Raw genomic sequence first — 12,690 nt, 5'->3', positions numbered from 1 at the left:
ACTAAACATGCTGAAGAGTGACTAACATAGAGGTACATAAAATTTGCTGAGACAGTCTTTATGTCCAACAGCCTACTCCTTTTTCAAGGAGTGCGTTGCCTGAGACTTGCTGTGTGTGCACAGTCGTGTGTGCTGTCCTCAACTAAGGAAACCTGACGTTTCGGGATGGTTTTTTTTCTGAGATGTCTTCTTCCTGCTCCATCATGTCTTTTGCAAAGAATTTCCTGGGTTTTGCAAATATGAATTGAATATACATGATGTTCTATAGCTAGTAAGTACTTCATTAACGAGTCTATGAACTCCAAGAGCTTGGAGGTGTTAGGTGCCATTCAAGCATCAGAATTAACCACCTGTGGAAGAGGGATTGGTTTGTGTTCCTAATGGATTACAAAAAAGTTGGATTATTTGTATTTGGTAGCCTTGTGCAGAATCCTCCTTTGATGCGCTGAAATGTAAATGAATCAGAGTTTTATTGTATGTATTTACAGGTGTAATTCACCTGGTTTTATCGCTGTTCTTGCTCAACTTGGCAAGAAACTTTTGAGGGATTACAAGATAATGTGCAAAATTGCTCAGAGACTGAAGTGGGTAAAAATATACAAAATGTATTGTACAAAAATGAACTCTTGGTGCGGGATATTGTGCTCTGCAGCTTTTTGAAAGGTATTAGAGGAAGCGCAAGTGTAATGGGGGGAAAAAGAAAATTTGCAGCTATCCAAGATAGGTGTGGAGGGAAGATGCCACTGGAACAACAGGGACCCCAGAATATATAGCAGCTTCTCTTCGAACTTGAAGCAAGAAAGAAAGGAACTGTGAAGCCAGACAGTAGAAGTTGCAGTATTTTAGACTGAAAGGTAAAAGAAAGAAAAAGATGAAGCGTTGGTAGTGAGACTTGTCCAGAACAAGGCAATGGCAGAAAAGTAAGGGAAGGCAAAGGCATGGATTTGTTGAGACCTTCCAGGTGAGCAGAACATCGGTATCGGACTTAGTTTTTATTTCCCACTGTCCATACCAAGTTATCTCATCTTTCCCCTTAAACTGGCTGCTACAACTTACTTCTTACCTTTGGAATTCAAAACGCTTTATCCAGCAGGCCAGTATTATTATCCCCACTGCAGCACAGAGAGGAGGTGACCTGTCCCAGGTCACTGGCGAGACCAGGAGGCAGTGAGTGTGTCACTCTTCTGGCTGGTGCGGAGCCCTGCTTGCATTCGGTGGATGTTTGCTTAGCACTGACTCACTGATTTTTCCATTAGTTAAATAGATACTGAAAAGTTAAGGGCTAGGAGGTGGATTTAGAAAAGTATTCGAATGCCTCTAGATCCAACTGCCCATTCCATAATGCCTTCTGTTGGGCCAACCCTTGGTTTAGAGGCATAAACGGATGAAAAATAGTGGTGAAAACCAGTTTCATAATTTCAGAGTTTTCTTTCAATCAGGATTTTAAAACTACATGGCAAATATTTCAAAGTGTATCTTATTTTTGTAAATGCTGATGGTTGTGATCAGTCCCCTCTGACCAGAAGGAAATGAGTTCATAGTCCCATTGGCGTTAAGACTCCGACACTGCAGTGCAGCACAAGACAGCTCGTTATTTTGAGGAAAAGAGATTTATCTTGCAGTCTTTTAGTGACTGTTGAGGCAAAAGAAAACAGTACCTTGTTTTTCATAGCATGATGGTTGCTACTAGAGCCTAATGCTACTTCACCATTGTTATTGAATTTCTCAGTCATATGTCAGCAGAAATTGGGAATGTCGAAGTCAACAAGTAAGATCGAGTTCACCGAGTAAATAAAAAGTATGTGCTTATCAGCAGAGATCTTCCACAAGTATGTACAGCTCAAAGCACAGGCAGGATGTTTCACAAAGTGACAGCTGCAATAAAAAAAAAAAATAAAAATTCACATCGTTCTCTGTTCACTTGTTGCTGATAAATTTGTCAGTCTCTCCCAAGATACTTTTTGTTGTCACTTCATCACTTTAAAAAGTATAAAGTTATGTAATGGACATCATTGTAGACTTGGATGATAAGAAGGGGGAAAGAAAACAACTTTATTTCTGAACTGGAGCCAATGAAAGTGTTAGGCAAAGTCTGCATGCTTATTAGCTGAGGTTGGAGGTGGCCTGATAGAAGGTTACGGTTTTCTGAGGACTGTGGCTGTCTTGCTTTCCATAAGGTGTCGCTGGAAAAGAATTGATGTATAGGGCTTTGAGATGCTCTTGAAACTTTTAATTTACGGGGGTGAAAATGGCTTGAGCAGTCGTTGTGTGTGCTCTGAAGCACCTTGCATCGTTAGTGGCCTGGCAGAGCGTGTATGCAGATCACCGTCCTGTAGGTGGGATAATTAAACTGGTATTTGGTGTATGAGAATGGATTCATTTTGCTTAAAAGATTTGAACTTGGAACAATAATCTGTCTTTACCACAAAGAGCAAACACCTCTTTGAAACACTGGTGAAGAGGAAGGGCTTCGTAAAAACGTTTTTGGATGCGTTTGAGGAAATTGAATTTGATTAAACCAGTTGGGTCACAGGCTTATGGCAAATGCTGAGTGTACAGTTCAGTGCTTGAGGACCTGCAAGTATTTTTATTTTGTTCAGGTTCACGTAGCATAGTCTGAGTTAAATGGAGAAGATTAGAGAGATGTAAAGGTGGTGCTTGGTGCTTACTTGATGTGCAAGATGAAGTTTCAGATTTTAGTCACATACCAGAATGAAAAAGGGAAGTATGAAATAATTTTTCATTGCTCATTGAAACAATCTCTCATAAAATGACAAAGCAGTCTTCTCATTTCTCCACTGCCACCTCTGATAATACAGTGAGATCACCACTTTATCTTTTTTACTTGTTATCCGTTTGGATAATAGTTACAGTTGTATAGTTACAGCAAGCTTGGAGAAAAATGCAGAAAAAAAAAAAATTACAGGAAAGAAAAAGAAAGCCTGTGGGGTTTGGCATGATTTTTGGCATGATTTAACATAATAAAACTCCGGGAAACAAGGCTAGTATTTCAAGCTTGGTTACCTAAAATTTGATTTACGCAGTTGTTTTTAAATGTATGAACTGTCTTAATTAGAAATTCTTTTGAGATGCAGAATATCTCTGTTGTCTTTTGAAGCGGGTACTCAGCTTTTCTGAAAACTGGGCTGTTTATTGTGTTTCTTTAACATGGGGTAAGATAACTAACTAATAGTGTGATCCAAGTGGCCTAAGTTTGGCTAAGAGCTAACCAGGGGAGGATACTGTAACTCTCTGGAAGCAGTTGTAGAAGTAGGAGAGAAAAAAACCATTTTTTAGTGTATTGCAAGGATATGCAAAGAAATGAGGAAAGAAGTGGAGCCCATGATGGACGTGCCATTGTTTGAAATATTTATAATGAGGCTGGATGATGCATTTTAAGCGGTTAGTTTATTTAAGCGCTGGCAGCGTGCTCAGTACTACTGAGGACTACTGAAAAGGGGAGGGGGAAGGAGGGAGCGGGTGACTTTGAACCCCTTCCTGCTGTAGGCACCAAAGGGTCTGTGCAGGTACCTGCGTGCTAGAGGCTCGGCACGCAGACACCTGCGCTCTTCCACGCAAGATGGGAATTGCCCTCCCCGTCACCCCAGAGGACACACTTCCCTTCTTCTTTAGAGCTTCTTATTGCTCAGGAACAATATAGACCATGTGTGATAATCTCCTCCCAACGAATCCCTTCCTTACATTGTATGCCTTCAAAACTGTTGGGTGATTTTTTAGTAATTCCGGGTGTTCCCTATATTCATACTAGTTTTTCCTCTTCCAAATTCTGGGCTTCAGCTTTGTGTTGTGATACAAATGTTACTTACATGAAGAAATATCACTGTTTGCCTAGAATCCTCATTTTGAGTTTTGGAGGATATTTTATTTAAGATAATGAGACATTTTCAATACACCTCACTTTCTTTTTTGACTTTTTAGGATGTGAAAAGTAAAGCTGACAAACCAGTGGTGGCAGATCAGCAGGGAGCGGAGGAGCAGCTCCCAGATAATGTATGTGTGTTTGTGTTAACTGATAAGGAGGGGTTGTGGGGCCTTGATCTAGCTGAAGATTGAGTGGTTTATGGGGGGGATGGGTTAACTGGGGAGACATTGAAATAATTTTCTTGGCGAAAACGTAAAAAAATTACTTGCTTCTCTTAAAGTATGTGGAAATAGTCAGACAGGCTAACATCAAGGATGTTCTCTGCTGTTTAAAAGTAAAAAACAAAAAAAACCACCCACCAAAACCCAAACAAAGCCCACATTGTTTGGCACAAGAGGCACAACTGAGAAAAAGTGAAGTCCTGCCCCTACTTCCCTCATGAGCATTTCTGGAAGCGCAGCTATCCAGGCATCCTGATTTTCCATTTATTTAGGAAGAGAATGTTTTCAGTTCATCTATGCTTATTGCTTGTTTCCCTACTGTCGCCTTAGTGGATTTAGTAAGGTACAATAATCCACAACAAATGATAACGTCCACATAACATGCCTTTCTGTGACTGATAACTGATCTCTTTTACTTCTGCTTGCTTTTAGGTCCTCAACCAGATCAAGCAATCCAAATCTTCAACAAAAGTACCCGTCAACTTACAGGAGATACCCCTGGTGCCAGCACCTACTTATCTTTCTCCAGAGGCAGAAGTGACCAGCCGTAGTATGAATCAGTTATTTTTTTCACCAGTATAGTGTATATTTAGTACCCTAACCCAGGATGGATATTTTTTCCATACGATTTTTGCTGAGATTTTTTCTTTGAACATCCAATGATCTATTTTGATTTATTTTATAAAGTGTTTGGATTTTTGTCTCATTTTACAATTTCTTGAGAGCTTGAAGGTGTCTTTGCTTGTTTTTCTTGACTTTTACGTACAAATGTGTGTTCCTCTTTTTAATTAAAATGGAAGGAAAGGCAATCTGGGACATCCTGTCCATTCCATGGTGCTGGAACATGGCCTTATCTGTCCTGAATGGAATACACCTTGCCATCATTATCTGAATTGTATAGGTTATAACTGAATTAGATGTCCTCCCAAACATTTGCTCTGAACATTTACTCCCAGAACTCTAGAGCCGTTCCGATTTAACGACTTCAGAAGTGACTCAGAGTAGCCTTCTAGTTCGATTTAGATTGGTAAAGGTGAAGAGCAAAGTACAAGAGTTTAAATTAGTTGTTCTCATACGATTCCTTTGACGGCTTTCATTTTCTCATTGAATAGTGTGACTTTTTTCTTTATCCTTTCATTTCTTAGGTGTCTTTCCACCTCCACTGCCTGTGGATCCAGCAACGTGTCCTATAGTTCCAGGGCAGGAGATGACTATAGAGATATCTAAGGGTCGGTCAGGCCTAGGACTCAGCATCGTCGGGGGCAAAGACACTCCACTGGTGAGTTTCTAGTAAACTAATGTTTACTGTCTCTGTTAAAGAATAGGATACAAAGACAAAGAAAACTTAGAAACTAATGATGCCATTAATGTACAATTGCTCTGCTGAATTGTTCAGTACAGGGAGGAGAAACCAGCAACTATAATCTCCAATAATAAATTGATAATTTTGCCTTTTATGAGATCAGTTGTTTTCTGTTCCTGTTTAAATGGAAAGGTTTGTGTTTCAGTAGTGCATTCTGCTATGGTCAGAATTTACAAATATGTCTTCTTTTTTAACCATTGTGAATGAAGAGTTTCAAGACGGTAAGTTACCAAAATGGTTGGACTAAAAATTAAAGTCACGGAGGCAGAGCTACTTCAGCAAGGTTAACACCTCCGTCTTGAGAGCATAAATGCTTAGTAGCTGCTTAAACAAACTGTGATTTATCTCCCTGCCAGCAAAAGCCCTTGCTGAAAAGAGGTAAAATAAAGGTAATCTTTTATTGTTTTCTGTCTCTTTTTGCTTAATCTTGCTCTTGGCTATGTTGGTTTTTTAAAACAATTTACCTTCAGCTAAATTAAAACATATCAGTTAAAGTGTAAACTCAGCAAGTTAGTTACGCTAAACCTTTCTCTGCCTCTGCCATTGCCATCTCCTGTCAGCTTTCCATTTAAGAGATCTTATGTTGCAGTATAACAGAATGTCAGATTGTTTTTTTAAATGTCAAGTTCAGTTCTTTCAGTAAACAAGTCTGCTGCAGAGGTGTTACTGGGTTCTCCTGAATCCCCTGCCGCAGAGACACTTAAGGCAATAGAGCTGCTCTGTTACATGCAGTTGTTCCTGAAAATACCAGGGTGGTGCATCATTAAGCAATGAAGTGCTGTGAGTGTCAGCAGCTACAGACAGTTGCAATATAGTAATCCTTTTCCAGACCAAGAAAAAGAAGAAAAAAAGCAGAGAAACTTAAAAAGTAGGAGAAAGTTTTGTTTTGCAAAATAAAGGCTGTATCTTTTACAGTATTAAAGCTGAAATTGGAAAAGGTTCGGCTTTTGGTCCCATTTATCCAAGTCTCTGGTTATGTAGAGTTTGGATTAATTGCTCTGTTTTGCATGGAGATAGATCTGAGTTTTGCTGAAGGCTTAAATCAACCACTGTGGTTTTCACTCTGTCCAGCCCTGTGCTGTTTTGTACCCAGTCCCTTTTTTGTCAAGCTCCTCAGTGTTGAGTAAATTCAAATAAGAAGTTCAGTGTTAGTCATTTCTCTGCTTTTTCATTTAACTGGAATTTGGAAATAATACGTGGCAGTCTGTCAGACGCAATCTGGTACATGTCTTTCATGAGATTTTAATATAAATAAATGAAAATTATAAATATCTGCTTTACAGAGCAGATGAGAAAAATGCAAAGGATTTTATTCTTTAAATTGAGTAAGTGGTTTTGGTTAAGTATTATACTTTCATTAGTTTATTCATTAAAGTGTCCTCCTAGGAATTTATTTTAAAAACCTATGCACTTGATTGCAGTAACTGAAATTCAGGAAGGGAGGGAGGTCTGACTTCCCGCATTTCTGATCCTCGCGTTGCAGGACTTACCAAAACGAGTCCCTGTTTCTTTTCAGATTTCTGAATCTGCTCATTCAAAGGTAAGCAATGTTGTTTCATAGGAAACAAGTTGCTTTTGTGAGACCACAGTCTAATCTGATCGTTTACCATGCACAGAGACCCTCTCTGGGATTCTCCATAACTTCCTTATCCAAAACGGTGTGTGCAAACCCTTCTCCTCAAAGCAGGGAGGCAGGGTTGCGTCTTTAGCTGGTGGGATCATCATCGCTCTGTCTACTGTGTACTACTGATCTCCCCTAAATTGTTTTGATGCCTTACTTTCTTGCCACGAAGGCAAAAAAACCTTTTGTTAAAGAGTTGAAGTGAAGCTCACATAACAAAATGAGGAGGGGAAAGAAAATACTACTCAGGACTGTAGGGAAGTTATTGTCTTTCTGGGTTTTGTGGACTAGAGAGAAAATATAACAAAATTAGGTACATGGAGCTGAGTGATGTATCTTGTGTGATGGACACATCTTGTCTCTTGTGGTGGACATCTTTTGTATTTTAAAAAAGGCCAAACAACTTGACTTACAGCTTCACTGCTTATGTATGTTATGCTTGTTTGCCACACAAGTTCATAATTTCTGAAGTTCTTGTGTGGCAGAAGTTGTGTATCCAAGACCCACTGTTTTCTGCAGTGCAGAGAAATTAAAATGAAGCTATAAATGGCTTCGGCAGTTTGGGTTTGGATTTTTAGCTATTTTTGAAACGGGAATCGTCAGATCAAAGTCAGAAAGAATGGGAACAGCACCATTTGTAGCCTGTCTCTGCAAGCATGAAGCAGCGATGCTGTCTTTTGTAGTCTTGTAGTTCAGATGGTGCACACAGACGATAGAGCTGAGTTGCCCTGACGGGACTGTGGAAATATGCGCTGTCAGGGATGAGAAAAGGCATGGCAGAATAGGGGTGAATGTGCGGGAGCAGTGTCTGTGTGCTGCAGAGCTGCAGAGACTTCTACCTTTTTGTCCTCTGAGAAAACAAGTCATGAACACCCATTTTTTCCTCCTTTTTCTACTGGGGTATCTTTATTTCCTACCTGCACAGCTGTGTAAGTGCCCACAAAATGATGAAGGGTATGAGCCCACATCTCAGAAGTTATTTATCAGTACGGGGGATACAGGGAGGCTGCTCCTCGGTAGAACTGGCCAAATGTAAGGTGGCTATGGCCAGAGTATAAGGGCCTCCTCAATGTGGTATTAAAACACACTTGATGTAAAAACACTGAAAACTGAGTCAGCACTGGAAGTCAACGCTGATGCACAACAGCAGCTCACGTGTGATGGGAAAGCTCACTTCAGAATAGTTTGGATCTTGCTTAAACACATGATGTACTGTTGCAGCTTTTGGAATGATAAATCTGGCAAGGCGCTAAAGGGACGCACCGCTTCAAAATAAAATATAGAGCGCAACTTTTAAGTCATAACCTGAAGAATCTCACCAGAAATCACCAAGTAGAGACTTGAAAAATACAGCCTGTGAGCAGGGAGGTTAATTTCTTCAGGAGGTGGGAAAGTGATGTCTTAACCCCTGTGAAATGTTTTTTGTTGAGAAGATGACCGTCCCATTATACTTGCAAAACCTTTCAAGTCGCATGTATTATAAGCAAGGGCTGTGGCTGGGTGCTTAGGGGAGCAGGAGAGCATCAGCTGGGAAGATGTGCCTGTAGAAAAGGTACAGGGAAGGAGGGATTGTCCTTGAGAGTTGTCTTCATGTTGTTGCCCTTAATAATAGCAATAGCCCTTAAGCAGTCCTATTTCATTTTATTCTAAGGGTGGATTTGTACGTTTATTTTTTTCTTCGCTGTCTTTCATTTCCCCTTCCCCTGTACCCCTGAGAGAACACAACACATGGCCTCTGCTTTAAAGCAATTAAACTGCAGAGTGGAGCTGGCTGAAGTACAGGGCTTTCAATTTGTGAGAAGACTTTTTTTTTTTGGTTGTAGTCCAATCAAACTTGTAAAAGTAACCTCAGAGTGGGAATTTATAAAAAAAAAAAAAAAAGAAAAACCACAACATGTTTTTAGAAACATCCCAAAATGAGGTTTGAGGCTCTAACTCTGCTCTCCAGGACACCGTCCTGCCCTCTCGTCCCCCCAGTTGCTGAATGAGATATAAATGCTTGTCAGCTCCACCACTGCTAATAGTGGCCGTAAACCTGACAGGGATGTCATTGTCACTCGGCAGCTGCCGGTGCTCCCAGGGCGCCTGAACTGCTCCAGCGGCGGGACGCCCGGGATTCATGAACGTGGCAGACCTGTTTGGGCAACGCCTGCGGTGCGGCGCTGAGAGCCGCCGGCGCTGCAGACCCCAGCGCTGGGCAGGACGCTCGTGCTTGGGCTGCCGGCTCGGAGCCTGGACGAGCTGCCGCTCTTGGTGAGACGCAGAGTTGAGCTTCCAGAGTTGGGCGTTCACGGCATCCAGCCAGTGCTGGCACGGCCAGCGCGCCCAGGGCTGCACAGCCCGGGACCGTGCGGGTCCGGGATGAATAACCGGCCCTGCGGGATACAGGACTGGCAGCACCGGCTAGTCCAGTTGTTCACCATAAATTTAGGAAACGTTCCTCAGTTATTCTGCTTTTCATTCGCATGTTCTACATAGGTTGTTTCAAGACAAATAATTTAGTTTCAAGTAATGGGCTTTTTTCCTCTCAAACTGTTCTGCAAGAAAGTTTTGATGAGGTTTTCTTCTTAAATCGGCTGAGAATAGGGCATCGAGGAATTGTTTAATAAAAGGTGTCCTGGTACTCCTCCAGATGGCATGTGGGGTTAAATCATCCAAACCCCATTATCACCCCAGAGTGGGTGAATGCTGCGATGTCTTGTCCAGTTAGCAACTCGCCATGGGCCGTTCTCTATAAAACAGGATTGTCGATTTGCAGGGATTTTATTCTTGTCAGCACATGGAAAAAGCATCACTGTAAGATGCAAACATTTTCTTAGTTGATGGGAGCACTGTTTTTGCTTCCAGCTGAATAATTTAGCAATGGTTGAGTTGATTACTGGTAGTTATTGACTCTGTATCTGCTGCCTGGGTGATTAAGACACTCAGACGTGCCGGAGGGGATTCAGCGGTTTTGAGGCCGGTGGAGGCCGGTAGAGGGATGTTCCCTCCGGGCAGAGTTGGAAAACCCTGGGAGGGGAGGAGAGCGCAGAGGCTCAGCTGGGGCGTGAAATCACAGCTAAGTACTGAAGAGGCACCTGCAATATAAAAGAAACAAAGATTTCAGGAGCGGTAACCCTTAGGGGCTCTTTGCAGGTGGAATAGTGAAGAGGTGGTCATTGTCTGAACCTTACCTAGAAACAAAGGAAAGAAGCATACTTTAGCCTTTTTTTTATTGAAAACGACAACAGACCTATTGTGCAGAATTTTTATACTGGGTTTTCTACTTTGAATTTGGTAAATAAAAGCTTCTTTACTTGTGCTTTTGCCTGGCTTTAATAAAAAGCATTTTTAAGGCAATTAACAAACTTTAAGGTACTCCATCTGTAAAATAAAAGTGATCCACAAAGCCAGGGAAATGGAACACTAGCAATGCTCCAAAAAGTAACAGAATATGCCTGCGCTCAGCTAACACGAGTTGGTGTGAGAGCTGGTAACGCCGGTGTCGGAGAGGAAAAAGCTTTTCTAATCACCTCGGTTAGCCCAGAAGGCTTTCTGGCTCGTGGCGGCGCAGGGGACCTTTGTGATGGTGGGGATGCAGTTTGACAGAAGAATATTTAGACTCGTTCTGTCAGTCCAGGTGAGTCATACCTTGCATAAACCCCATCTGTTAAGGAAGGGCAAGGGAATAATCAAGAAAACTGTGACTTTAAATTGCAGCTGTTCAAGATCCGATGTTTGCCCCTGGAGCTGCGAGGGCTAATTACCCTGCTAGGATCCCCGCGCTGCCAAGAGCAGGCTGTTACTTATGCTGAAGCCAAGACTGATATCTCTCTCGTGCCGTGCGGCAGTCAGCAGTGGGGACCTACCTAAACATGTGGACTGTCGTGACTTCTGTGTTACTAAACAAACAGGTTCTCCCTTGGTTGAGCTTTCTTCCCTCCCTCCCACCTCAGTTATATTTAGATTCGGGCAAAAATAACTTCATCTGTTATAGACAGCCGAGGTCTGAGCGACTGCGTAGACAGTCATCAAGTCCAGCTAAGACCGAAACTGCTTTAGTGGAATATGCTTACCTTGTAATACAAATGCAAAGCAAGATATTGGCCTCAGGAGGGTTTCAGCAATATATTGGCTATAGATACTGTTGCTGTTAAGTCTGTCGCACAATTAATGGAACAATAGAATGAAAAATGGTAGTGGAAGTCGAAGTTTTTAATCGTGGCTTGGGTATTGTAGAGGAAAAGTTTGCGGTTGGGAGAGAAAAAAATGCGATCACTTCTTAACCGTCACCCACATTTATAAAACAGAAGGCAATTTAATGACAGAGTGGTAAACGGATTTAGCTTGAAATTGTGAGGAATTGCTTTGTCTCTTGGTTGAATAATGTTCAAGTGAAGTTGGTGGATTCATCATAATTCCAGAAGGACGTTAGCTCACAACTGCATGAAAAAACCAAACTGCTTTGTACAGGAGTACATGGGAATGAGTAGTAAGTTTTGCAAATCATGTGTTTGATGGATCTTTGGCAAGGGTTTAGCTGGCTGTATGGCTGGCTTGCGTAGCAGTGCCTTGCTTGAAGAAGCTGGTGTCTTCCAGGAGTGTAAATCAACCATAAAATTTAAGCTAACAATATACAAAAGCAGTAGGACGTGTCAGAACGGACTTCAGGAGTATCTTGCTTGCTGCTGGTTGAAACCACTGGCTTTTGGCCTCCTGTGGCATACGCATTCAGGATCTCGTGCGTTCTTTATAACCTGTGTTATGCACTGTACACTGTAAATTTTTATATTCTTTTTATTTAATAAAATAATGAGAGTGAGAGAGTTAACATTTTAATACGTAGTTCTGTGTTTTATTATTCCCTCTAAAATGAGCATGTATACTTTTTGAAAAACTTTGGTTTGCTTTGGCATGTGATTCATAGAAACATAGCTCTTTCTATCATTCTGACTTAAGTCATATATTTTTACACTAAACATCTTATTACCTTAGTTTTATTATTTCAGAATCAAAGGAGAGCTTGCAAATGTCTATGACTGCAGGCCGAAGGAATGTTAATGAATAGTGCCATTGAATTTTCAGGTTTTAGCTTTTCTGATCTTAGAGAATATAACTGTAAGCAAAAATATTATGCAAGCTGAATAAAATTTAAATAAATAAGGACCAGATGTAACTATAGGGGCCTATAAAATGTAATACAAATATTATCCACTTCCTTAAAATAAATCTGTATTTTAGTATGAAAAATTATATTCATATTGATGTTGTGGATTAATCTTTTTATGAAAGTTGGCAAGTGAACACCATCCTTTGCAAGGGCTTGTTCTTAAATGGGAAACAGACCTTTTGTTTTGACCTTGAGTGGAGAAGTTTTTCGGTATCATGCAATGTAAAGCATTTTTACATTAACACGGTAATACATTTTTACATTATATAGCCTGTTTTATTACAGTAGTGTTTGGCTTAGGATTTTGGGTGCCTGTTAATGGTTTGTGAATGCTAGCAATTGCAAAATATCTGAGTGTTAGGAGGAGGTATACGCAGCGTGATGCATTAGATAAACCCCTTTAAGAAGTCAAGTGATTTGCTTGGCGTTGACCTTCAGCTTTTGTTGCTGAAC

General features: G+C 41.0%; 1 protein-coding gene across 1 annotated transcript in view; it reads left to right on the top strand.

The window, feature by feature from the left end:
- Positions 1 to 12,690, top strand: part of INADL (InaD-like (Drosophila)) — a 149,302-nt gene that overhangs the window by 111,254 nt on the left and 25,358 nt on the right. The window contains exons 31-33 of the mRNA XM_009883980.1: positions 3,940 to 4,011; positions 4,537 to 4,654; positions 5,250 to 5,383. Of these exons, the coding sequence (XP_009882282.1) occupies positions 3,940 to 4,011; positions 4,537 to 4,654; positions 5,250 to 5,383 (324 nt within the window). The remainder of the gene's footprint in view (positions 1 to 3,939; positions 4,012 to 4,536; positions 4,655 to 5,249; positions 5,384 to 12,690) is intronic.

This window comes from Charadrius vociferus, unplaced genomic scaffold (genome assembly GCF_000708025.1).
Source record: "Charadrius vociferus isolate BGI_N301 unplaced genomic scaffold, ASM70802v2 scaffold423, whole genome shotgun sequence".
In the NCBI taxonomy this organism is placed as follows: Eukaryota; Metazoa; Chordata; class Aves; order Charadriiformes; family Charadriidae; genus Charadrius; species Charadrius vociferus.
This window is presented reverse-complemented; position numbering and strand designations above follow the sequence as displayed.